The 27,806-nt window shown below is 44.4% G+C and overlaps 1 protein-coding gene across 5 annotated transcripts; it reads left to right on the plus strand.

The window, feature by feature from the left end:
- The first annotated feature begins 847 nt into the window (after positions 1-847).
- Positions 848-27,235, plus strand: Lrrc2 (leucine rich repeat containing 2). 5 transcript variants are annotated; one of them, XM_034484471.2, is made up of 9 exons: positions 848-997; positions 5,870-6,026; positions 8,593-8,800; positions 10,483-10,639; positions 14,324-14,460; positions 19,584-19,729; positions 23,330-23,485; positions 24,801-24,937; positions 25,200-27,235. In XM_034484471.2, exons 1-9 carry the CDS (start codon positions 952-954, stop codon positions 25,247-25,249), a joined length of 1,194 nt encoding a protein of 397 aa, XP_034340362.1. In that variant the 5' UTR covers positions 848-951; the 3' UTR covers positions 25,250-27,235. The 5 variants fall into 5 exon arrangements, with proteins under 5 accessions (XP_034340362.1, XP_034340365.1, XP_034340366.1 ...); XM_034484474.2 differs by having other exon boundaries at positions 862-997; positions 5,870-6,037; XM_034484475.2 differs by lacking the exon at positions 848-997 and adding an exon at positions 1,247-1,578 and having other exon boundaries at positions 5,870-6,016.
- The last annotated feature ends 571 nt before the right edge of the window (positions 27,236-27,806 follow it).

The raw sequence follows: 27,806 nt of genomic DNA on the forward strand, positions 1-27,806 counted from the left end.
TCTGCTATTACCTCCTGAGAGTTAGGATCACAGGTGTGAGCTGCTTGCCCTCCTTCAACATGGAAGATCTCTTTGGATATGCCTAACACAGCGATGCGGCAATCTGTACAAGTGAGTTTAGTGCAGTACCAACAATTCCTTACATAAGCATAAATAAAAACCCACCTGGAAACACAGACCCTAGGACCCTGCCCTGGAGTTAGTACCTCTGGGGGCAGAGGTGCTTGGTCAGGTTGCATCAGTGAGGAGCTGCCCTGGCTACCTCTGCCCCAGATTATGCTAATTCCTGCTTCTCACCACGTGGTCATGAGCCAGCATTGTTGGCATCGGGTAAAGCGTATTAAAGATATGGCTATCTGGTTCTGTAGTTGAGCCAGACCCTGGCAGCTTGGTGTAAAGTTTGGCAGATAAAACATAGGTTATTATTCAGTTCAATGTAAATTTCAGATTAATGGCAAATTATTATTTTTTTAGTATAAGTATATTCTCAAAATAGTATTGTTGTAATGTTAGGGACTGAATCCAGGGCACCATCCTCGACGGGCAATGCTGAGATTAAAGGGCATGAGACTACATACTCAGCTTTCACAGGTTTTTGTTTGAATTTGGAGATTGTGTCTCAAGTAACCCAGACTGACCTTGAACATCATATGTAGTTGAACCTAAATATCTGATCTTCCTGCATTCACCTCAGGAATGCTGGTTTTACATGTGTGGGTCACCTTACTTATTATTTGAGAGGGTTGGGGTGGAGATGTGAGTCAGGGCGTTAGTTGGCCTGGGTTGACCTTGAGCCATTGTGAATGAGGGTGACTTTGATCTCCTGACTGTCTGCCTTCCAAGTTCAGGTCAGCTCCAGGACTCTAGGTTCAAACCAAGGTGTGAGAGGAGCCCTTGCTGTCATAACCAGTTGGATTCCTGGGAGCAGAGTGGAGTTCCATTATTTATTGGATGTCATTTCCGTGTCTGCCATCAATCAACAAGACTATTTCCCCAGGTATCACACTCTCTCTAAAGATTAAACTACTGCATTTAAGGATACAACGAACAAGCAAGCAAACAGACAGAAAACATAGGGATGAAATCTAGACTTTGAGTGTATTGCTACAAACATTGCAGAAAACGTTTTCATACCCTTGTTCCCTTCCTACGGCCTTTCTAATCCTGTCTCTTGTTTGGCACCTAGTCCTGAGACCTCAGAATGCTTTTCCCTCGGCTCTGTTTTGTTCTGTTCTCTCCAGGCTTTCCTTGCTACTAAGAGCCAGCCTTCTGTGGAAACCCGCAGGGGATCCTGCATGCCCAGCTCACTGAATAATCTTGCTGTGCCCGGGTGCCAAGCCCTCCCCGACCACATCTGTTTTGTCTCCTGCTAGGCTGAGTCACATAGAATAGATAGATAGTTTATCAGCACATGTCCTCCAGATCATATTATCCGCTTACAAATATAGCCTGTTAGCGCACAGGCACGGTAGCCCTTCCGCTGGGGGGTGTTGCTCTGCGAGTGTAAACAGCATTGAAAACGGATTACAGCGTGGTGGCCACGACCGGGGACTGTCAGCGCCTACTCGCACGAGGAAGGTGAGTGGGGGTGGTCTCCGCCCCAGTAGCGGAGGGGTGGGAGAGCCTGTCTGCGACTGCTCAGAAGCTGAGTTGGGGGGGGGGGTCGCAGCTGCTTAGGGGACCAGTCGCTGCGTCTGCGTTGTGCGCTTTGACTGTTTACGACTTCACCAGTGTGCGGTGAGCTCCAGCCAGCCACCATCTAAGCACACGGAGAGGACCAGGCTTTGACTCGTTCTTAGTTCAAGAACCACAACTGAGTGGGGAGACGTGGGCGCGCAGGCTCCCTCAGTCTGTTGGAGGGACAAGATCCTCTGGAATCCTTCGATTCCTTCGAGAGGACCCCTCCCTCTTAACCCCATGCTCAAGAATGAGCTCTAACGTGCTTTCCAAGGGGCGATAAATCAACTTTGTTTGTGCCCTCTTCTGGTCCTTGGAAAATATACTTGACAACAGGGAGGGAGGGTTGGAGAAGTGGTCGTCTTTCCTTTCGTAAAGCTTCGTGCGCCCCCTGGTGTGGTTGGGACAAGGGTAGCAAAGTGATTGGAGATCCAAAGGAGAATTGTCCAGCTCTGTAAACAGCCCAGGTGCGGTGGCTTCTTGGCTGGATAGGGCCTGGGGTGTAGAACCCACTAACCGAGTCGAATGGGGAAAAGCCCCTTAATGCCCCCGGACCTCTTCTGTGTCTGTTTGGTAGCTTGTTTTGAGATAGGGTTTCAGATAGCCCAGTGTGGGGAAGAAACCTAGGGTTTCCTGTATGCCTGGCAAGGACTCTACCAACTGAGCCACACCCCAACTCTCACCTCTCGTTTAGATCTTACATTTAATTGATGACCAATGGTCTGTCTGAATTTATTTAAATAATTGACCCTCCCTCTTCAAGCCTTACTGTATGCCAGGTCCCATTTAAGCAGCGTTTGACACAGTGATCACAGGGTGCTCTCTCACTAAGCAAAGGAGCTGGGTACTGTGGTTGTATTTTACCCACATGAGAATCCAGCCGCTCTGTCCTTAGGGACATGTGGCCAGTAAACCAGGAGGCCGGGTTCTAACCTGGGCCATCTGACTCAGCCCCTGTCCCCTTAGTCCTTTCTGTGCCCTCTGTCTCTCCGGACTTGAGCTTCTAGCTTAAAGAATTACCATAACAATAATCAAATGTCCCAAGGGAAACAGATCTGACAGCATAAAAGTGATTCAGTTTATGATTCATCTGAAGTGTAGTGGTGGCCATTCTGATCTTACTTTATAAACTTTAGCCTCTGGTTACCCCACTGTTTTATTGGAAAACTCGATTTGCTTTCCAGATGTGGAGTACAGCAACGCCCCAGTCCCCTAACTCCTATCCTGTTCAGCTTCTATTGGCCATAGCTATTCCTTTGGAGCAAGCCGAACAAATGACAGGGCATCTTCCCACAAGGGGCACACCAAGGAGTCTGTGGAAGTTACAGGGAGGCAGGTGGGATGTTATCAAAGTTGTTAGGGACACAACCTGGGTCCCAGCTGCAACAAGGTGGGCTCAGCTGTTGTCCTTGATAGGTCAGATAAACGACACCAATACAGAACAGAGGTAGATGTATTCCAAGCGGCCATATTGGAAATAGAACAAGAGGTTCCAAGGGACTCTGCTCCCAACTCCATTCTCACAGTGAACACTAGGTTGAGGTTTAAATGGAAGGTAAGATGGCGTAGCACAGCTAAACTGTCCAGGCCATGTGATCCTGCTACCCAGCGTCATTGGGCTCCAATCTCTATTTGCAACACTATTTGACCAACTGTCAGAATTGTGTGAAATCTTCAGAGATACAGGTTCCTCCTTTAGCTGGGGCTGGATTTCAACCATTTCTTTCTCCTAGCATGAATGACATTATTGGGAGAAATTTCAATTTTAGGGAGAGGGTCAACTGTTTTGTAGACTGATAGTCAAAGGTAAAAGGCACCAGCATCTTTCTCTTTAGAATATCCTCATTCCTGCCCAGTGATCACGGGGAGCCAGTCCATCGTTCTGAGCATTCAGGTGTTCCCGGCTCTGTCTCTGTCTCTGTCTCTGTGTGTCTCTCTCTGTCTCTCTCTTTGTCTCTATCTCTCCTCCACTCTGTTCCCTCTCTTTCCTTTGCTCTTGCCTCTCTCTGAATCCCACAAAGGGAGTGTCAAAATGGCTTGGCATCATATGGTAGACATGTCAGGCTTCCTCCTCAGTCCTCCAGCTCTTTCCCATGATGCTCCAAGGTACCCACCTCCAGCCCCCTAAGCCCTGGACAGATCAATTTATCATTTGACAAGGCGGAGGACTAGGTGACCTGAGTGTTCCCCTCCTCTCCCCTGGCATATGACTTCTAAGTGGAGACCAGAGCTCTGGTGCCAAGGGACACATTTTTACAGTCATGGCCTCTGGCTCTGGGGAGCCAATGGTTTTGTAAAGTGATTCTGACATAATCAGAATTTGTTCTGATTGTTGGGAGTGGAGGCACGGAAAGTTTGTCAACTAAACCTACACTTATGGTTGTGTCCCTGTTTACTCCCAACACCAGCCTCGCCCCCACTCTTGCCAGTTCTTTACACTGTCTCCTTGGCTTCCTTCTTCTGTGGCTCCTTGTGCGCTTTGTTCAGCTCAGATGCCTGATTCCTGTGCTGAGCTGAGCTATATCACTGTATGCAGATATTCTGATATTCTCCCCTAGAGCCTGGACACTTGGGAAGGGACCAAGTATGTATGTGGAGGGACCTCATTCATCCTTTTGCTTTCTGGGTTTCATGGGCACTACATGCACACGATACCCGGGCATAGATACAGGCAGAACACACATATAAAGAAAGTTTAAAAATCTCATCTGTTGGGCTGGAGGGATGGTTCAGCAGTTAAAAGCACTAGCTGCTCTTCCAGAGGTCATGACTTCAGTTGCCAGCAGCCACATGACGGCTCACAACCATCTATAATAGGATCTGATGCTCTCTTCTGGTATGCATGAAGATAGAGCACTTATGTACATAAAATAGATGTAAAAAGAGTCTGATCTGCTAATATAGCCCTGTGTTGTTCCTTACTTCCCACCTACACCCCAGGAAGCTTCTCCCAGCTTCTCACTGTGCTTAGGTGCAGTTAGCTTTACTGTGGCATTTGGTTGCTTCTTTAAAAGATTTTATTTTAATTGAAAATATTACTTATTATTGTTTTTGTTGTCACTGGTCTGTCTCTCTCTCTCTCTCTCTCTCTCTCTCTGTGTGTGTGTGTGTGTGTGTGTGTGTGTGTGTGTGTGTGACATGCCATAAGTTTGAAGGTCAGGGGACAAGTTTTTGGGAGTTGGTGTTGAGCTGTGTAATCTTCATGGTGGAAGAACATATTATGTTGTTCTTGGTTTTAATGGTTTATTACCCCAGCAGTAAGATTCTATCTCTTGAGATGTATCTCTTGGAATTCTATCTCTTGCCTTTGTTGTATCTCACTCTATCTGTCCACAACAAGAAACAGAGGACACTGAGGTGCCCACTTTTAACCCCACCAATCAGTAATTCGTTATCCATGGAGAAAGTGTACTTCTATAGAGGGTCTGAGTTCGGTTCCCAGTACCTACACTAGGTGGCTCACAAGCATCTGTAACCCTGGCTCCATGGGAAACTGAAGCCAAAGCCTCCTCGGGTACTTGTACTCACATGCACACCTATGTATGTGCATACACATACACATACACCTACACACCACACACACACACATCACATACACCACACACACAAACCACACACATATGCACACACACATGCACACACCTACACATACCTACATACCACACACACATCACATACACCACACACATATACACATACCACACAGGTACATACACACCACACACACATTACATACACCACACACATATACACACACCACACACACACACACACACACACACATCACATACACCACACACACATCACATACACCACACACATAAATACACACCACATACATAAATACACACCACACACATACATACACACCATACATACACATCACATACACCACACACATATACACACACCACACACATACATACACACCACACACACACATCACATACACCACACACATATATACACACCACACACACACATACATACACACCACACACACACATCACATACACCACACACATATACACACACCACACACATACATACACCACACACATCATATACACCACACACATATACACACACCATACACATACATACAGCACACACACACACACACACACTTAAAAATATGCTTGGAAAGCCCAGTCTATGTGCATATGGAGCTGACATATGTATTTTTTCACAGGTAACTTTATGCTGCTCCCCAAATGGGACACAAAGTGGTTGTGTTTGATATCTCTGTTGTCAGAGCCTTATGGGAAACCCGCGTCAAGAAGCACAAAGCATGGCAGAAGAAGGAGGCGGAAAGGCTGGAGAAGAGCGCCCTGGAGAAGTACATTTTGGTGCCTGTTGTGTGAGCTTGGTGGGAGTGGGCATTCAGGCAGGTGGCTGTGTGCCTCGGGCATTCATTCAGGCAGGTGGCTATGTGCTGTGGAGGAGGTGGCTCTTTCACTGGGATCTCCAACTTCCAGGGCCACTTTCGTCTGTACACTTCATGACCCGTGTGCTGAAGCCATAAGCACGTTAACAGAGACACCCAAAGCTGTGAGGAGTTACATACTGTCCCGACATGGTGCTGGGCACAAGGAGGACAGAGATGGTACAGAAATCCCTCTGTACTAAACAGTCTGAGGCCACTTAGCTGTCCCCATTGAACTTGCTCACTAGTCCACCCAAAGCTTCTGCTAAGCACTTTCTTCAGCTTTTGCCTGATGTGCTGAATTCTGGGTAAGATTCATTGTGCTCATCCACTTGAATTGAAATGATGTAATCTGACTACCAGAAACCCTCAGGGTGTCTGAGGCTGTCCTCTGTCCTCTGTGGGCACTACACACACTCTGTGCACACACAGACAAGCAGGCTGCGCATGCGCGCACGCACACACACACACACACACACACACACACACACACACACACACACACACACACACACACACACACACACACACACACACACACACTACTAGGTTGAGGAGCTGAAGAGATGGATCAGAGATTAAAAGTGCTTGCTGCTCTCTCAGAGGACCCAAATTCAGGTCCCAGGGCCCACCCAGGTTGGCCCGTTCACAGCCTTCTGTAACCTAGCTCCAGGGAATCCGAAGCCTTCATCCACGGATATTCATACATACAGTCATGGAGCCGGGTGGTGGTGCAGCACACCCTTCACCCCAGCACTCAGGCAGCAGAGGCAGGTGTGTCTCTTGAGTTTGAGAATAGGATTTTATTTTATTTTATTTTATTTTATTTTATTTTTTTGAGACAGGATTTCTCTGTTTATCCCTGACTGGCATGGAACTTGCTCTGTAGAACAGGCTGGCCTCGAACTCACAGAGTCCACCGGCCTCTGCTGCCTGAGTGCTGGGATGGAAGGTGTGGACAACCACCAGCTTTTATATGTATGTGTGTGTGTGTGTGTGTGTGTGCACGTGTATAAGTATTTGTTAGCTTTAACTTAACAATAGCCGGGCAGTGGTGGCACACGCCTTTAATCCCAGCACTTGGGAGGCAGAGGCAGGTGGATTTCTGAGTTCGAGGCCAGCCTGGTCTATAGAGTGAGTTCCAGAACAGCCAGGGCTACACAGAGAAACCCTGTCTCGAAAAACCAAAAAAAAAAAAAAGAAAGAAAGAAAGAAAGAAAAACAAAACAAAACAAAAAATTAGCAATACAAGGTATAAAGTGTGATCCAGTCAACCAATCAATCAATCATCCAATCAATGTATAGTCTATTGTTTTAAAAAATCAATTTATCATCACTTCTTGGCCTTTGGGCTAAGATCAAGTATAAAAAATCAATTTAGCATGTGTGCTCATGTGTCCTCTGCTACTGCACACCTGTGGAGGTCAGAGGGCAACTTGCAAGAGTCAATTGTCTCTTACCATGTGGGCTCTGGGGCGTCACACTTGGGTCATTAGGCAGAGAGTGTCTTCACTGCTGAACCATCTCACCAGCTCCATTTGTTTTCAGAACAGGGTCTGAGGAACCCAGGGTGTCCCTGAACTCCACATGTGACCGAGAATGAACCTGGGCATCTCATCGGCCTGCTGCCACCTCCCAAGTGCTGGCATTATAGGCTGTGTTTATATGGGTCTGCAGTCCGTGATATAGAAAAGACACAGGGCCCAAGGGCTACCTTCTCACTATGTTTCCCGGATCAGCCTTCATATTCAGTTTCAGAAGCAAGAAAAGCTGAGGCAGGGGAATGTCTCTGCAGGAAGAGGCCATTAGCGCTATATCTATGGATCTGAGTTTTGATCCCTGGGACCTACATGATGGAGGGAAAGAAATGACGTCTTTGAGTTGTCCTCTGGTCAACTGTGTTTCAGAGGGTGGCATTGAACTTATGATCCTCAGAGTTCTTCTTGTGATAGAAACCTTTGGTGCTCTGTTAATTATTAAAGCGATGTTTACAGAGCAAGGCAGTGTATGTCTGTAATCTCAGCACCTGGGATGTGGAGACAGGAGGATCAGGAGTCTGTGGTCATGCAAAGTGAGGTCAAGGCCAGACTGGGTTGTAGGAGCCTCTGACTCAACAAAACAAACAAGAAGGTGACACTTGCAGACAGACCTAGGGAGTCACCCACAGAAATGTGAGGATGAGGAAGGAGTCAAAGGCAGACATGACACTGGAATAGTTTAGAAGAAACCATACTTCAGCAAATGCATAGATAAACCTTCTTGGTAGAAGGTTTAGCCAAAGATTCCATCAAACTCTGCTCATCGTTTTTAGTCATAGTGACTAGTGATGTACAGAAGGGTCTCAGATTTCCCAGCATCCCTGGCGGCAGGAAGGAGAGGTCAGGACAGAGCCTAGGTAGCCCACAGTGGGAAACCAGGTTCCAGGGAAGTGAAGGATCGAGGCTGCTTATTTCCCCAGGAAATAACTTGTGTTCTGCTTCCTGTCTTAGGATAAAGGAGGAGTGGAATTTTGTAGCGGAGTGCAGGAGGAAGGGCGTGCCCCAGGCCGAGTACTGCAAGAACGGTTTCGTGGACACCAGCACAAGGCTCCTGGAAAAGATAGAGAGGAACTCAGTCGCCAGGCAGAGTGCACGAGTCAAGGACAGAGACAAACGGAGCAGTCCATTTGTGTTTGAACTTTCAGGGACGCAGTGGAAGGTGAGTCGAGGTGTCTGTGTGCCTGTCTGTCTGTCTGTCTGCCTGCCTGCCTGCCTGCCTGTCTGTCTGTCTGTCTGTCTGTCTGTTTGTCTATGCCTGTCTGTCTGTCTGTCTGTCTGCCTGCCTGCCTGCCTGTCTGTCTGTCTGTCTGCCTGTCTGTATGCCTGCCTGCCTGCCTGTCTGTCTGTCTGTTTGTCTATGCCTGTCTGTCTGTCTGTCTGTCTGTCTGTCTGTCTGTCTGTCTGTCATAGTGGACACCCATGGTTGTGCTGTGGGTGAGGTTGAGCTTTAGCCTTGACCAAACGAATGCTCCATTTATATGCATTGAGAAAAACCTGTTCCTTTTTTCAGTGCTGGGGATTGATCCATGGCTTCTAGCCTGAGCCACAACCCCAGGCCCTCTTGTGTGCATGGGGCTGTGGCAAGAATTACCTCAGTGAATGTTCTGTGAGCTACAGTTCTCTCAGGCTGAGGTTATCCCATGAGCCTCCTTGCTACTTTCCTTCTGCGTTTCCATCATTTAGATCGGAAGGTACACAGATGGTGCCTATCCACTGAACTCAGTAGGTATACAGATGGCACCTATCTACTGAACTCAGGTCCTCAGGCTTAGAATGTACCCACTGAGCCATCTTGCTGGACCAGTGTGTGTGTGTGTGTGTGTGTGTGTGTGTGTGTGTGTGTGTGTGTGTGTGTGTGTGAGATGTAGAGGTCAGAGGACAACTTTGGGGTGGGGGGTTGGTTTTCTCTGTCCCCCATGTTGGTTCCAGGGGTTGGACTCTGTTGTCAGGCTGTGGCAAGCACCTTCACTTGATAAGCCATTCCACTGGCCCTCCATTTTATTTGTTTTGTCTTAACCTCCCTGACCCTTGATCTGTAGACCAGGGTAGCCTCCAACTCAGAGATTGGCCTGCCTTTGCTTCTGAATGCTGGGACTAAAGACGTGTGCCACCACATTCATCTGACGTTATTATTGTTGTTGTTGTTATTTTGGTACTTGTTATGTAGGCCAGGTTGGCTGGCCTCAAACTCCGAGAAATCCACCAGCTTTTGTCTTCCGAGTGCTGGTATTAAGGATGTCCCCCACCATGCCCAGCTCACTTCATTTTTATGCGACAAGGTTGCTTGCTGAATTGGAAGGTTACCTTCTTATAAAAATTGTTTTGAGATTTTACTTTTCATTCTATGTGCATGGGTAATCTGTCTGCACGTATGTAAATGTACCACATGTGGGTCTAGTGTCCACATGAGGAAAGTGTCGGGTCCTCTAGGACTGGAGTTACAGATGGCTGTGAGCCAGCATGTGGGTGGCTGCGAACTGAATCCAGGTCTTTTCCACTATTCTGATAACTATATACATTAAATAGTTTGTATAGTTAGCTATATCTGGAGACAGGCTCTCATTAAATTGTCCAAACTGGCCTTGAACTTATGAGACTCCTGTCTCAACCTCTCAAACAGTTGGGCTTTCAGGCCTGCACCACTAGACCTGACTAGAATTTGATTTTAATATTGAAATAAGACTAATCTGCTATTGTGATGTTAGTGTCAACCACCCTTGGCTTCTGTAGAAATGGCCACAGTTTGGCTCTGATGTTCTCACATGCCTTTCATACTTGGCCTGTCAGGCCTGGTGCACACCAAGGAGCTACCTCTGACTGATGCTGTTCCTTCTGTTTCAGGAGCTGCCTGATTCACTGAAGGAACAGACACACCTCAAAGAATGGCACATTTACAGCACCCTCATTCAGATCATTCCAAAGTACATCGAGCTGTTTCAAGCGATGAAAATTTTGGATTTGCCAAAAAACCAAATCACGTGTCTTCCAGCTGAAATTGGTAGGTTACTCGACAGGAATCTCCCGGTCATTGCCGGTGGCGAGCAGGCAGGAAATCAGCAGGGTGACGCAGTGCAAACACCGCATTTCCTTCTGTACCTGGGTGTCCCTCAGTGGTTTCCCTGTTCCCACAGCTGCCGGTTTACCATGGCTCCGTCCTCTTGGGGACATGAAGTACCACGACTGCATGGTCCAGCATCAATAGATATTTGGCAATTGCTTAGAACCCTGAAGCCATATGAGTGGGCAACACTTCAAGAATTTTTTTGTTGCCGGGTGTGGTGGGGCATACATTTATTCCCAGCACTTGGGAGGCAGAATAGTAGACATGTTAATAACAAGATTATCGTAAAGGGAGGATAAAATTTATTGTGTCTATGTAGTCATCCATTGATATGTTTAGCTTAGTTTGTGTCGTTTTGTTTGATCAACATTTAATAATTGTTTATTTTTGTTTTTGTGAGACAGGGTTTCTTTGTGTAACAGAGCCCTGGCTGTCCTGGACTCACTGTCCTTGAATTTACAAAGATCTGCCTGCCTCTGCTTCCCAAATGCTGGGATTTTAAAGCATGCACCACCATGTCTGGCCAACAGTTTTTTAATTAATTAATTAATTTAATGTATATAAGCACACTGTCCTTGAAACAGCAGGAGAGGGCATCAGACCCCATTACAGATGGTTGTGAGCCACCATGTGGTTGCTGGGAATTGAACTCATGACCTTTGGAAGAGCAGCAAGTGCTCTTAATCGTTGAGCCATCTCTCCAGCCCCGCGGCCAACAGTTAATAATTCTTGATCTTTCATTGTCTGGTTGAATCTTCTTAAAATGAAGTTACAATGATTATCGATGTCTTTCTTTCTTTTGGGGTCTGAGGAACTAGCACGCATGTGTCTAGCTCATGATGGCCTCTGGGCTATACCAGGCCCAGGAAAGCCATGAATGTGGTCCAACACAAAATCAAAAACTTACTTAAAACACAATGAGACTAAAAAAAAAAAACAAAAACAAAAACAAAAAATTCACTGCTTGATTCTTGAACTTTGCAGATGGCATTGCCATGTCCCAATGTCTAAAGGTTGAACATTCCTGGGACTGATGCCACTCTCACATGTCCTAGGACACTAGACTGGCAGTCACTGGACAGTTTATCAGAGGCTTTGTCTGACCTGTTACTTTGTTATGTGCAGTGTGGGAGGATTACAAGGTGCCCTGGTAAGAGGATTCAACAGATAAAAGTATTGACTGCCAAGACTGACAAGTGACTTCAATCCCCAGTACCCACGAAGTGGAAGGAGAGCACTGACCTCTGGGCAAATTGTCCTCAGATTTCCATATGCTGATCCTCCTGCCTCAGCCTCCTAAGTACTGAGCTAGCAGACATACATTACCACACTAGAGTTAGGCAGTGGTATTTTAAAAATTCCCTACAAAACTCTCATGTGCCCCCAGCACTGACAGGCAGTGGAGTGGGGGTGTGTGTGGGGGAGGGGAACAGAGCAGCAATTGAGGTCATCACCAGAGGCCAGTGTGTGAGCTGGGCAATCATCTGGGCAACCAACATTTGTATTTTCTTAACTGTAGCATGGAGATCATGCTACATGGATAAATTCACCAACACTGAAGTATTGGGTACCTCACTCAAAACACTGGTGTTGTACTTCAAAGTCCTTGTGATTTTTGGAGTATCATTATGATTTATTCTTATGCTAGTTTCTAGGTTGGAGCTGGCTGCCTATATTTTCAAACAAGAATTAGAATTAGGGGACTAGAGAGACGACTCAATAGCTACCTAGGTTTGATTCCCAGCACCCGATTCATAATTGCCTGTAACTCCAGTTTCAGGGACGATCTCATGTCCTTTTCTTCTAACACTAAAGATTCCCACATGTATCTGGTACACACATACACATACAAATAAAATAAATATTAAAAATAAGGTCAGAACTAGAATACAACATTTTTCTTTTCTTTTTTTTTTTTTTTTTCTTTTTTTTTTTGGTTTTTTGTTTTGTTTTCTGTTTGTTTTGTTTTTTTGTTTTGTTTTGTTTTGTTTTTTCGAGACAGAGTTTCTCTGTGTAGTCCTGGCTGTCCTGGAACTCAATCTGTAGACCAGGCTGGCCTCGAACTCAGAAATCCGCCTGCCTCTGCCTCCCAGGTGCTGGGATTAAAGACGTGCGCCACCACTGCCCAGCGAATACAGCATTTTTCGATCGTTCTGTTCTCTTGGATGTGCTCACACCCTGCTTGACTTATATATTTGACTTATATATTCTTTGGGAAGCATGACATTATAATTGAAAGAATGCAGACGTAGAAGATAAATGGTGCATTACATGCGATCTGTTAGCCGTGTGTTCCTTTTAGTCATTTATGACACACGCAGAACTTTGTGCATATTTCTGTATCTGGCTCATGCCCTGTTAGAGCCCACCGGCAGGCACCGCAGTTTCTGCTATCCTAGGACTTGAATTAATCTTCACAATCAGGGCCTGTGATTCAACTCTCATAGGGTTTGTACACCAAGGGTGCCTGTTTGAACAGAGGACAAATCCCCTTTACACCTTGCTGTGGTTTGAGTGAGAAAGGTTGGTCCCTGTTGGTGGCGCTGTTTGGGAGAAGTGGAATCTTTTGGAAGTGGAGCACTGCGGGGAGGAAGTGGGACGGGCTTTGAGGGTTTATAGATTTGTTCTACTTCCTGCAGTGGGAGGACACGTGATCAGCTAGCTTCCTGCTTCTCCTTCCATTTCGTTCTTTCTGCCATTGTGGATTTTCTCTTTGGAACCATAAATCAAAATAAGCCTTTTGTTTTTTCCCTTTTTGATTTTTAACATGTTATTTATGTATATCAGTGTTTTGCCTGTACATGTGACTGCACCACATGCATGCAGTGCCCGAAGAGGCCAGAAAAGGTTGCTGGATCCCCTAGAAATGGAGTTAGTGGGTTATTAGCTGCCGCGTGCATGCTGGGAGATGAATCCGTGACCTCTGGAAGGTTAGCCAGTGCTCTTAGTCATCGAGCCCAGCCATCCCTGCAACCTCAAACTGTCCTCTCCAGATCGCTTTTGGTCATGATATTTTATTACAGCCACAGAAAAGTAACTAATGCACACCTTTAGTGTCACCAGGGGTGGAAGAACTAGGGAAGTGACACGGACCAGCAAACCCAGCGCCTACAGCTGAAAGCTCGGACTAAAGCCGGAAGTGCCTAAGATGAGCAGACAGTGAATAAAGAGCGCTCGAAATACAAACACAGAGTTGCTTTATGTCTGCACACCTCTTGTTGTTATTTTTGCTTTTGGCTCTTTTGTTTTTTTCCTTTTCTTTCTTCAAATTTCTTTTTGAGACAGACGGGCTTATTATGCAGGTTTTTGAGACGGGCTCGTTAGGTATGACTGTGATCTTTCTGCTTTCGTAGTTCCAGGATTAGAAATGGGGCGCTCACTGACATGTCTGGGCTCCCTGTCATTAGGTGAAGGTTTCACCCCTGAGATTTGTTTCTGTTCTGTTTGGTTTTGAGAATCTCACTGTGCCGATCTGGATGGGCTGGAATTCACCGAGATCTGCCATTCTCTGTCTTCTGAGCAGTGAGCCTAACCGCCTACACTACCATGCCCAGTTTGTTTCTGTTCTTAAAAAGACTTGGAAGAAACTACTCAATTGAGGTTAACATTTTGTGTTGCCAGGTCGCTTGAAGAACTTGAAAGAACTCAATGTGAGTTTCAACCATTTGAAGAGTATTCCCCCGGAGCTAGGAGACTGTGAGAATCTGGAGAGACTGGACTGTTCTGGAAATCTGGACCTGATGGAGCTTCCATTTGAAGTAAGAAACAAACACTTCTACCCTATGACTTGATTTATTTAACTTACGACATGGAGTGCTCTGTTACTGGGGGAAACCTTTCCTAAAAGCGCTGGTATTTTTTTTTTTTTTAATTTCTAGGTTGTTCTAAAGTTTTATGTGAAAATATGAATTGCCAAGCAACGTTGGAATAGAACAAAATTAGAGATGCAGTTTCAAAACTTGCTATAAAGTCACAGCAAAGAATTATCGTAAAGACAGACAGAAAAATGAAACAGAATTGAAATTGCAGAGATAAACCTCTATAATATAGTTACATATATATTATAATTTTATTTTGAGATATAATATTACTATGTAGTCCTGGCTGGCCTGAAACTCGCAGTGTATACTGATATTAAAGATGTGCATCATCATGTCCAATTATATTCTATTTACAATCAATTGAATTTTCAACAGAATCACCCAGATGATTCAATAGAAAAAGGACAACCAATTCAATAAAGGGTCTTGGGAAAATAAAAACCCTCGCCTTACTCCATATATATTATGACATAAATGAGGAATTTGAGGAATACCAGACTTAAAAGAATGTTGCATGAACTTTCCAGAAAGAAAAATTTGTAGCGATACTACGTAGATTCACGGTTTCCTTGTGATAAAATTGAGAGCACAGAACAACGTAGGAAGAAGAAAATCTGAGCATAGATGATAGAGATATCCTGAAGTTGAGTTATGGGTCCACTGCACATCTGTGATGGGTGTATTTTATGCCATGCAAAGTCTACCTCTTTAAAGTCTGGGAATTAAAAGAAAGGATTGCCCGAGTGCAAATGACTGACGGCACCAGCTTGAGCTAGGATATGACCGGGCGATGAACGGAGTCAAGATACAGAGTCAGATACAGAATATTCTCTGAGGGGTTTGTCTAAGGATTGCATTAGGGACATGGGAGCAAGACAGAGAAAGACGACATAACTCATCACCTCCCAGAATGTCTGAGAGGAGATGGAGTCGTGGACTGGAGAATTAGAGCATGCGCAGATCTGGGCAGCAGCCTGGATCATTGGAGCATGCGCAGATCTGAGCCTTGGCTATTGCGTTGTGACTGTACCATTGCCAAGCTCATCAGGGTGAGATGAGTGGCTGGTTACCAGGTGCTGCCTCCCACTCAGTAGTGTTCAGGAAAGCTAGTGCTTGTGACAAATTTTGCAAGCAACAACCATGCCCAGCAGGTCCTTTCAGTTAGCACAAGGTATCCCTTGAGTTTTATTTGGTGATAAAAAAATTGTTCATTTTTCTCTGTTTTTTCATGTTTTCTCATAAATACAGAATGAATCTAATGTCTTTTTTTAAAGGTAGTACATCTCTGAAGTTCTATCTGTGGGACCATGTCAGCCAGTTAGGACAATATGAGAAAAGATTTACTCCTTTATTTCCAGTCCCGTCTCAGTGAATAGTAAATCAAGATCTCCATTCTAGATAACAGATATTATCTATTAAATAGGCACAAAATAAAAATAACTTGTGCGAGATTGAGATCTTTTGCTTCATCTTCTTTAATTAGTATTTCTAAAACTAGGGTTGCTGCTTAGTTGGTAGAGCCCGTCTGGGATGTGACAGGCCTTGGGTAGGCTTGATCTCCAGAACTTTATGGAAACTGGGTTTGGTGGCACAAGCCAGCAACCTCAGAATCTGAAGGTGGCAGCAGGAGGATCAGCAAGTTCAAGAGTATTCTGAGCCACACAGGAAGTGAAAGGCTTGTCCGCATCTCATGAAACCTTGTCTCAAAAAACCAAAAATATATGCATTATATAATTATATAATTATATAATTTCTATCCTCAGAGTAAGGTCTTTGTCTGGTGTAATAACATTTTCATAGACTTTTATGATAACAGGGACAAGGTGATCGAAATGTCCAGAAGGCATTATGGATTTTGTCTTTTTTAAAAGAATTTATTTTTATTTTATGTCTATGAAATGTTTTGCCTGCAGACATATAGATCACTCAGTCACCAGAAGAGGGCACTAGAACCCCTTGGAACTGGTGTTCGAGATGGTTGTAGCTCTGTGGTTGGTGGGAACTGAGCCTAGGTATTCTGCAAAACCGCAGGTGTCCTTAGCTGCTGAGACTTGGGTGATTTACCCATCTACCCACCCGCCTGCCCATCTATCTATCTATCTATCTATCTATCTATCTATCTATCTATCTATCTATGTGTAGTAATATTTTTGTCTATATGTATGTATGTGTACCACATGCATGCTTGGTGCTCTCAGAGGCCAGAAGAGAGCACTGGGTCCCCTGGAACTGGAGTTACAGATGGTTGTGAGCTATATGAGTGGTTGTGGGCAATGGAACCCCAGTCTTCTGCATGCTTTAGACCACTGAGCCATCCGTCCACCCCCAGATCTAATCCTTTAAAATCTCTGTAGGTTGAACAGTTTCTTTGGCCTGCCTTTCAGTTCTCTGATTTTTTTTTTCTTCTGCAATTTTGAATCTGATATCAAACTCTTGTAATAGATCTCTGTCTGTCTTTCCCTTTCTCTCTGTCTCTGTCTCTCTGTCTCTTTCCGTACACCCCTCTTTTTCTCTCTCTCTGTCTTTCTTAGAGTCAAGGTCTTCCTTTGTATCCCAGCCTGGCCTCAACAACCAATCCTTTTTTGCCTTAGCTTCCTGAGACTGGATTTTTAGGTTAGTTGTTTCAGTCTTTAATTTTAGGATTTATGTTTTTTTTTTGTTTTGTTTTTTTTGTTTTGTTTTTTTTTTTTGTTTTTGTTTTTGGTTTTGGTTTTGGTTTTTCGAGACAGGGTTTCTCTGTGTAGCCCTGGCTGTCCTGGAACTCACTCTGTAGACCAGGCTGGCCTTGAACTCAGAAATCCGCCTGCCTCTGCCTCCCAAGTGCTGGGATTAAAGGCGTGCGCCACCACCGCCCGGTGACCATAGCAACTCTTATGAAGGAAAACATTTCATTGGGGCTGGCTCCCAGGTTCACGGTGGGAAGCATGGCAGTATCTAGGCAGACACGTGCTGGAGAAGGAGCCAAGAATTCTACATCTAGATTGCAGGCAGTAGGAAGAGAAAGTGAGCCACTGGGCCTGACTTGAGTTTCTGAAATTTCAACACCCACCCCCTAGTGATGTAAGTACTTCCTCCAATATGGCCACACCTACCAACAGGGACAGACACCCTAACCCTTTCAAATAATGCTACTTCCTATAAGCCATGGAGGGCCATTTTCATTCAGAGTAGCATTCAGCTTAGAAATACATTTGCTACATTTATTGTGAAAAGAAAAAACACGAATGGTGATTAGATTTTTTTTCTCTGTCTGTCTGTCTGTCTGTCTGTCTGACTGTTGGCACCCTGGGCAGAGCCTTAGACTGGCACCCAGCACAGCTCCCTGATGGTTCATTGTCACATGCTGGCTTCACATTCATTTTTCAGAATTCCAGACAAGAACACATTCAGAACATATACCTTCCATAGAGCGTGTTTGGCCCATGAAGATGGGATTCATGTTAAGCTAAACATGGGCATGAGCCCAGCGCCTTTCCCTTCTACTTTGGTCCAACTCACTCTGTGTTTCTAGTAATTTTGAGCACCGTGTCTTAGATTTCTTTATGCCATTATTTGTCTTGCGTGCATCTGTGTGTGGGCGCATTTTTGTGGAAATCAGAGGACAGCTCTTGGGAGTTGGTTTTCTTTCCATAGTGTAGGCCCTGGGGATTGAACTCATATCGTCAGGCTTGGCTGCAAACACTGTTATCCACTGAGCCATCTTGGTGGCCTGCAAATGTGCTTTGAGAGATCACTCTAATTTTACTCATGGACTCTCCAAATAAGTAAGTTAAAAAAGAAAAAGCTCTTGTGTTTCATAGTAGCTTCCAAACATTCACAACAATTCCAGATATGCAACATCTGTTCAACTTTATTCAAGATTCATAGGTTTGCAGTGAGGTAAAATATATCTCTCCATGTGTTTGAGTTGGCATCTTGCAAACAAGAACTGTGGATATAAAACCATAACAGAAGAACCCAACCTGCTCAGCTACTGAGGCCAGACAAGATCAATCTTTATCATATCACCTGACCCTTGCAAATGTAGGTTTCCTCAAGATTTGTCAAAGGCTGATGCAGTTCTCACCACACCCTTCATACTCTGTAAGAGTTGAGCTTTCTAGTTGGCCATAGTGGCACACGCTTTTAATCCTAGCAGAGGCACACTGATCTCTGTGAGTTCGAGGCCAACCTGGTCTGCATAGTGAGTTCCAGGACAGCCAAGGTTTTATAGTGAGACCCTATCTCAAACAAACAAACAACAAGAACAGCAAGAAGAGACTTGAACTCTCTGTCTTTTGTGACTTCGCACATGCTGCTTCCCAACCTGGGAGACCCGATTCTATTTTTCTGTCTTCTGTGAAATCCTTTTGGACCCCTGACCGCCTCTCCATCATGCTGCTGGGCAGATTCACTCTTCACTTCCTGAAGGTTGAGACTTGTCAGTTCTTACCACACGAGTTAGTTACTTTGCTTATTTGTGAAAATATCAGCTCCCGAGGGCAGGCAGCCATAGTGTGCTTCTCACGTTAGTATCCCAGCAGGAAGCACAGTGAATGCTATGCAGTAGGTGCTCTGGAACACATAGTGGGTCTGGTCTGTGAGACATATACTCATGGATGCCTCTGAGAAACAAACGTTATTCTAAACATTTTTAGTGGAATTCTTTTCCCACTTTCACAAGGTGTATTCGTGACATGTCTTGATGTCTTGATGCCATTATAAAACACCTGTCAAAAGCAGCTCTTGGAAGGAGGGCTTTCCTTCGGCTCACACTTTGAGGGTGACATCCATCATGACAGGAGCTGTGGTACCGGGAGCTTGAGGTTGTCACTTCTACTTCGTAGTCAAGCTGAGAGTGAGGGATGGCTGATGTTCAGCTTGCTTTTCCTTTTTGTGCAGCCTAGGACCCCAGCCCAGGGAACATGGCAGCCCAGCCACAGTTAACTCAGTCTACATAGTCCCTCCCTCCCAGATGTGCCCAGAGGCTGGTTTCCATGGTGATTCTAAATCCTGTTAAGTTACCAACGAGGGTTAACTGTCACAGAGGGTAATTAGAATGTTCTCTTCTTCCTTTCTAGTTAAGTAATTTGAAGCAAGTTACATTTGTGGATATCTCCGCGAACAAGTTCTCCAGCGTTCCGATCTGTGTCCTGCGGATGTGTCGTCTGCAGTGGCTGGATATCAGCAGCAACAATCTGAGTGACCTGCCACAAGATATAGACAGGTAGCTACTTGCATTCTAAGGTGAGGTATATGAATTGATTACTAACGCACTGAGACCATTAGCACTTAGACATGCTAGCACATAAATATTCTTTGAAATCAACTAATTTTCCAGAGTTTGTTTCTAGGAAATGATAGAATAAGACAGTTTCTATTGTGTATTGCACATATGTGCATGTGTGCATTTGAACACGTCTTTATTGTCTTGGCTAATTTGATTTGTTTCAGTCTATCTATCTATCTATCTATCTATCTATCTATCTATCTATCTGTTTATTTATTTGTGTAATGACTGATTCTCCCTTTTTAGCCCAGGCTGGCCTGGAACTCACTATATAGACCTAGTTGATCTTGAACTTGCAAGGATCTGCCTGCTTCTGCCTCCTGAGTGCTAGAATTAAAGGTGTACAACACCACACTTGGTTATTTAAAAACTGAGTGTGTGTGTGTGTGCGTGTGCGTGTGCACGTGCTTGGGAATAGAAGTCAGAGATTGGCTTGTGGGAGTTGATACTCTCTTTCCACTGTGTGGGTCCAGGAGAATAAATTCAGGTTGTCAGGCTTAGTGGCAGGCACCCTTGCCTGCTGAGCTATCTTATTGCACCTTCCTTTGAGACAGAGTCTTGCAAAGTAGCCCAGGTTGGCCTCAAACTCAAGATCTTCCTGCCTCAACCTCCCAAGTCCTGGATCCATAAACATATGCTATCACAAACAGCCTCAAAGAGATTCTTGTTTTCTTTATTTTTTTATTTTTGAGATAGGGGCTTAGTCTGTAGCCTGGAAGGACTCAGAACTCACAATGTTCCTGAATCAGCTTTCTGGGTGCTAAGATTACTGATATGAACCATATATATATATATATATATATATATATATATATATATATATATATATATATATATATATATATTCTATTTGCATGTGTGTCTGCATGACAGAAGAGGGCATCAGATTCTATTACAGATGGTTGTGAGCCACCATGTGGTTGCTGGGAATTGAACTCATGACCTCTGGACAAGCAGCCAGTGCTTTTAACCTCTGAGCCATCTCTCCAGCCCTGATATGAGCTTCTGGACTAGGTTTCATATTTCATAGAATAACATTGTTAATTTTACTTCACAGAGATTTTTTTTTTTGTTTGTTTTTCGAGACAGGGTTTCTCTGTATAGCCTGGGCTGTCCTGGAACTCACTCTGTAGACCAGGCTGGCCTCGAACTCAGAAATCCGCCTGCCTCTGCCTCCCAAGTGCTGGGATTAAAGGCGTGTGCCACCACAGCCTGGCAGCTTCACAGAGATTAAAAAGAAAATTTATTGTGTCTAGAAACATTATTATGTATAGAAACATTACTCTGCTTAGAAGAACACCAGTGAGGAAAAATTTTTTTATTACTTTCATTTATTAATTTAAGATGTGTAACTTTAAACAGAATTAACATGGTAGTTATGTTGTTAAATTATACCCATGCGGCTATTTCATTTTTAAAAACAATTGTTATGTGCTGGGGGCATGGCTCAGAGGGTGACGTGTCTGCCCTGTAAGCATGAGGATGCAGGCTGGGTCCCTAACAGTCCTGTAAAAGCCGTGTGCGGCTACCCCCAAGTGTAACCCTCGTGCTCTTGTGAGCAAAGACAGGCAACTCCCGGGAGCTTGTGGCAATCGGTCTAGCCAATTGGTTATCACCAGATTCGGTGAGAGACCCTGGCTCAGAATATGAGAAGGAGGGACTGGTCAGATGGCTCAGTGGTTAAGACTGAGTACTCTTGCAGAGGACCCAAGTTCCATCCCTAGGACCCACATCAGATGGCCCACACCTGCCTGCAACTCCAGCTCCATGGGATCTGGCTCACCAGGCGGCTGCACTCTAACGCACCTCCCCACATACAGATACACATAAGTGTATGTGATTTAAAATGAAAAAAAATTAGTGAAGGGTCTGGAGAGGTAGGTAGCTTAGCTATGAAGATTGAAAGTATAGCCAGATGTGGTGGCATAGTTTCAGCACTCTGGAGGCAGAGGCAGGCGGATTTCTGAGTTCGAGGCCAGCCTGGTCTACAGAGTGAGTTCCAGGACAGCCAGGGCTACACAGAGAAACCCTGACTCGAAAAACCAAAAAAAAAAAAAAAAAAAAAAAAAAAAAAAAAAAAAAAAAAAAAGAGGACCAGGTCTTAAAAAAACAGCAACAAAATAAACAAGAAAAAAAAAAGAGTATTTAACTGTTATGCTAGAGGACCTGAGTTCAGCTCCCCGCACACACCCACACTGGGAAGTTCATAACTGCCTGTAACCCCAGTGCCAGGGATCTAACACTGTGGCCTCCCTGGGCACCTGCATTCAACGTGCACATAATAATTAAAAAACATATAAGGTAGATTGAGTGATTCATTCATTCGTTCATGCCACTGGTACTATCAAGCACACACAAATGAAATGTAAAATGTAACCTGTTCTTTAAATAGTAATTATTGCACTGAAACATGTAAGTTAAAAAGGTAGACGGATACATTCACTCATTCATTCACTCATTCATTTGTGCCACTGATATTATTAGGCTTCTTATTGCAGAGCCTGGAGGTGAGCTGGGCATAATGGATGAAAAATAACCCATGTTCTCATGGAGTTTACAGTCTTACTACAAATATGTCAATAAACTGTTAGGGTTTACAGTCTGGTGGTGGCTTTGGCCTGAGCATCACTCCAGATAACATCTCTGTACTCTTGGTCATGAGGAATGAATGCTGGCATTTCCTGGGCTAAGGAGGCCAAGTGACACTTGTTGTGTTTGAAATGACAGAGGAGGGCTGGAGAGATGACTCCGAGGTTAAAAGCACTGACTGTTCTTCAAGACGTCCTGAGTTCAATTCCCAGCAACCACATGGTGGCTCACAACCATCTGTAATGGGATCTGATGTCCTTCTCTGGTGTGTCTGAAGACAGTGACAGTGTACCCACGTATATAAAATAAATAAATCTTTAAAAAAAAAAAGAAATGACAGAGGAATTTTTTGAGATATTTGTGGCATTCATTACACAAGATATGGTAAATGAATGAAAAACAAAACAACAAAAACAAAACCAGAAAACAATCTGGAGGTAAGATCTCCAGACTAGAATAAACTAGAAAGCAAAAGAAAATAAGTGTAAAACACATATTTTTTTGCATTCCCTTTTATTCTGTGGCTTTCTTTCTTCTTTAATGTTGAGAGAGAGAGAGAGAGAGAGAGAGAGAGAGAGAGAGAGAGAGAGAGAGAGAGAGAGTGAGTTGTATGAAAGGAAACGGACTGCCCAAATCCAAGAACCCTGGGAAACGCAGGAGACACTTAGGAGCACATTGGTTGTTAATGCCCAGTGTGGCTTGTTCTGTACTTGTTCTTGTAATCCATGCCTTCCATGGGCGATTAAATCAGAAAAAAGTAAAATCTACATAGTTCCATCCATAATTTTTTTTAAAAAAAAAAAGAAAATCATAGCTTCGTGTAAATGTGAAGTGTAAGGCCGTGGTTGCACACATTTGGTGGTAAATAAGCCGGGCAGGCTTTCCCTGCGGGGATGCCTTTTAGTTTCATGGGGGTGGAGTCTGACCTGAGCCCTTGCTTCTCCATAGACTGGAAGAGCTACAAAGTTTCCTCTTGTATAAAAACAAGCTGACCTACCTTCCTCAAGCCATGCTCAACCTCAGAAAGCTCACCTTGCTGGTTGTCAGTGGGGATCACCTGGTGGAGCTCCCTACGGCCCTCTGTGATGCCTCCACGCCTTTGAAGTGAGTACACTGGAAGGGGAGGGCTCCCAGGACCAGCACCCCTCCACAGCCAGTCACCTCTGGCTGCATCCAGGCCATTAGATTAGATTAGAGCCTGATTAGATGACACCCATACTCCTGAGAATCCGATCCTACTCCACTCTCTACCGGAATTTGAAGGCGTTTGTTTGTTTATCAAATGCCCTGAGGAGTATAACCATTAAATTCATAGAGCTACAAACACCACTTACCTTTGGGCAGCATAAGGTGGGGGCACAGGCTAGACCTCTCATTTGTCACATCCCTGTTGCCCTGGATAGAGTAGACACTGTTCAAGGAGTCCTTTCTGTTGGCCTCATCTTTCTGACTTCCTCAGTGAACCCCCCAAAAAAGACAAACATCCCTGTAAAGGTTATACAGGCTCTAATATGGGGTGACGTATTGCTCACTCCTGAGTGGGTAGAAGACAAGGCAGGAGACTGTGCTCAGGAACCTTCCCATACCTCTTCATTTATCATTATGAAGAGACCAAGACCAAAATTCTTGGGTGGTGTATTGTGAACAGGATAGTCGAGGAAAAGGGAATTCTGATTGGCTGACTCCTGTCTCTTAATTTCTATTAGACAGGGTCTCCTGTGGCTCAGCCACAAATGTACTATGCAGTGGAGGATGACCTTGAACCCCCCATCCTCCTGCTTCCACCACCGGAGTATTGGGAGTACTGGCATGCACAGTTTATGTGAGGCTGGGGATCAGAACCAGGTCTGTGTGCAGGCTAGGGAGGCACTCTGCCAGCTGAGCCCCAGCCACAGCCCCTTGACTAAAGAAACAGAAAGATGAGCTTCATGTGGTTCAGTGGAGAAAAGGAAGAATGAATAAGTGGATGGGAGAGAGACAGAGAGAGAGAGAGAGGTGTGTGTGTGTTGGGGGGGGGTGCTCTTTACATAACCCTGCTATCCTGGAACTCACTCTGTACATCTGTAGACCAGGCTGGCCTTGAACCCACAGAGTTCACCTGCCTCTCTTTCCTATAATTTTACTTTATAAAAAGTTGTATTTATTATTTTATTGTATGTGTGCGTTTTGCTTGCCTGCCTGCCTGCCTGCATGCATGTATAACCACATGCCTACCTGGTACCCTCATTGATCAGAAGAGGACATTGAATCCCATGAAACCAGAGTTCCAGATGATGGTTGTGAGCCAGTATGGGGATTCTGGGAATCAAACCCAGGTCTTCTGGCAGAGCAGCCTGCACTCTTGACTGACATCTCTCCAACACACAGAAGAGGAGTTTTGCTCACAGTAAATACGTGTACCTTCTGTACTTTTCTACAGATTTATAAGTCTTATGGACAACCCCATTGATAAGACCCGATGTCAAGACACTGACGACACAGTAGAAAGTGAACAGGACCGCCAGCATTTTGATAAAGAATTTATGAAAGCATATATTGAAGACCTTAAAGAAAGAGGTGAGTTGGGACTATGTAAAACCATCTGAAATGACATAAATCAAATTGACAAAAAAAAAAAAAATTGTGGCTATCTGTGAACCAAAATGATAGCACACACACCTTTGATCCCAGTACTCAGGAGGCAAAGGCAGGTGGATCTCAGTGAGTTCGAGGCCAGCCTGGTCCAGCTCCACACAGAGAAACTCTGTTTTGAAAAACAAAACAACAAAAAAAGGAAATAAATATCTAAGTATGTATTTATATTTTTTCTTTATTACAGAATCTGTTCCCAGTTACACCACCAAAGTGTCATTTAGTCTTCAACTTTGATTTGGTTCACCAGAAGACCACAAAATCTGATTGCCCTGTGTTCTAAATCTTTCTATATGCCTCGCCTTTTATTGGAATTGCAGCTTGTGCTTAAGGACAAAGTCTAGAAACTACTGTCATCACTGTTAAGAAAAATAACATTCAAATTATTGGTAAATTTTCTTATATATTAACATTAGCAGACTAATGCATATACTTATCCTAAATACTGCATATTTAATATTTTAGGAAACACATTACTTAAAAAAATTACGACATACAGGACAAGTTTGAAATTGGATGCATTACATTCAGGAATCAAGGGCTAGAGCACTGTGGATGAACTAGAGAATCTACCGCCTTGAAAATGTTTCAGTATACTGTTTATTTTTATTATTGAGAACAATGCTCCTTGAGTCTAAACAAGTTGCTACTTCCACGTTTCAAATTCATTTTGCCAAGTATGTTTTAAGTTGTACTTTGACTCTCAGGAGAGCCTGAAGGTATAACTTAGGTCTTGAGTGTGGAAAGAAAGGCTGATATATGGAGAGTATCCGGCCCTAGATGCTCAGACAGCGAGAGGCTGGGAAGACCTGAATACTGTGCTTGGTCTTGTCCTGAATGCTCACCTGGTGGTCCTCATAACAAAGAGGAATGCCTTCAGGACTCATTCCTGTAGATGTTGGGCAGAGTGTGGAGACCACACTGACAGCTTCCACAGGGGAATCACAGGAGGGCTCCGTCCACTGGAGTGCAGCTGTGGGCTGTCCGGAGCCCCTTGGATGTTAATTTGCAGTGGCAAAGGCAAGGCTCTCTTCGGGGTTCTATGCTCTTGGATCACGTTTACACCACTGGAAGAACTGTCTGTATAAAGCGTCTATTTTTATACTGGTGTCTTAGGATAAAACAAACAGGAAGTGGCTGGTTGTTCTGAAGAGAAGAGGGAAATATGTATTACGTGTTTGTGTATGAGTGGACTCCTTCCGGGTGTGGTCCAGTGCAGCCCGCGACATGCTACATCCTTCGCAGTGGGGAGAACATTCTGTGTCAGTGTTGTTAGATGCCATAATGTCCAGGGATGGAGCACTTAGTGTCTGAAAAGCCTTGAAAACTGAATTTTAAATGCAATTTACTTAAATAGTCATTTGTGGCTACCATACTGCACAGCAAGGCCTAACCTGTTAGGTTGGGGTGGGAGGAGGACGTTGTCTGTGATTAAAAATAAGCAAACAAACAAACAAATAAATAAGGGGGTTATTTGTACTTTTTTTTTTAACCTGAAGAACCGATTTGCTCTCAGAATGATATAATTTAAAAAGGTTATCACATACACACAATTAAAAAAAAAACAAAAACCCTAAAACAAAAGGGTTAGGAAGGCTGGGAGATGGCACAGTGGTTAGAGGTGTTGCTACCCAAATCTAAGAACCAGGTGGCCCGCTTGCAATCGCTTGCAATTCCTGTCTGGGCGCCGGGGTGCAGACTGGTTAGCTGGGCACGCCTACCGGAAGCTGTTATTTTGATACCGGAAACTGTTGTTTTGAATAGGAGATACTGCCTCAGTAAATGAAGTGGAAGGATGCTAGAGTATGATTCAAATTCTGGCATCTCCATGGACACACACATACAGGTGCACCCCACACACATACAGAAACATGCAACACACAGAAAATGGAAAGAAAAAAGATTGATATTGGTACTTCAGTATTTTCGTCTTTTGCCTGTCGGTAGTTTGAACGGTCCAAGCGGTTTTATCCTCGTCTCAGTAGAGCATGACTTCAACGGAAAGCAAACGGTCCAGAGGCAGGCTAAAGACGAAACATCTTCCCAACACTTAAATTGATGATTAGTCTACTCGAGTGACTGTAGGATTTTATTTCATACTCTAGTACCTGTTTTATATCAAGATATGAAAACTAAATGTGAAAAGATGGAAGTGTAGAATTTCACACAAATAGACTGTTCATAAATTATGTAAACTTTAATAAAACCAGCCTTTGCGTAAAAGCCTTGTTCCCTGTGTGTTCATGTGTGTGTGTGTGTATGTGTGTTGTACTGCCTTGTTGTTTATTACTATTCTTACTATTGACACCGTGTCTCTCGCTGAATATAGAGATTACTGTTCTGACTGCGCTGACTGGCCAGTGACTGCCTGTGATCCGTCTGTCTCAGCGGCCCCCACCGCCCTGCTCTCGCGCTTGTGCAAGAGGGACTACATGACCTCATGCTTTGCTTTTCACTCACGCTGGAGATCTGAACTTGGGTCCTTGTACCTGAGCGGCATTTTCAGCTGAGACTTCTCCCCAGCTCCCAAATTGGACTTTTATAGGACTCTCCCTCTCCCTCCCTCTTTTCCTCCCCCTTCCCCTCCCTCTCCCTCCAGTCTCTTATCCCCATTACACAGTAGGGGCATGGAGACCATTGAGAACCTAGGTGTTCAGTTAACTACTCATGTCTCAAACCCTCCCAGACTGACAGTGGAAAGTCTGTGCAGAACTTGCTGAGCAGATCCCAGATTCAAGGCTTCCGAATGGTTCTGAGTCCTCAACACTCCAGACTCTGGTTTTTGTTTTGGTTT

The sequence above is a fragment of the Arvicanthis niloticus genome, chromosome 21, assembly GCF_011762505.2.
Source record: "Arvicanthis niloticus isolate mArvNil1 chromosome 21, mArvNil1.pat.X, whole genome shotgun sequence".
NCBI classification, from domain to species: Eukaryota; Metazoa; Chordata; class Mammalia; order Rodentia; family Muridae; genus Arvicanthis; species Arvicanthis niloticus.

Excerpts from the sequence above, each read along its gene's own strand:
- Lrrc2 (XM_034484471.2), top strand. The coding sequence starts at position 952 with ATGTCATTTCCGTGTCTGCCATCAATCAACAAGACTATTTCCCCAG. Across the intron at positions 6,027-8,592 it reads CCCTGGAGAAGTACATTTTG|GATAAAGGAGGAGTGGAATT; the intron begins GTGCCTGTTGTG and ends TTCCTGTCTTAG. Across the intron at positions 24,938-25,199 it reads TGAAGACCTTAAAGAAAGAG|AATCTGTTCCCAGTTACACC; the intron begins GTGAGTTGGGAC and ends TCTTTATTACAG.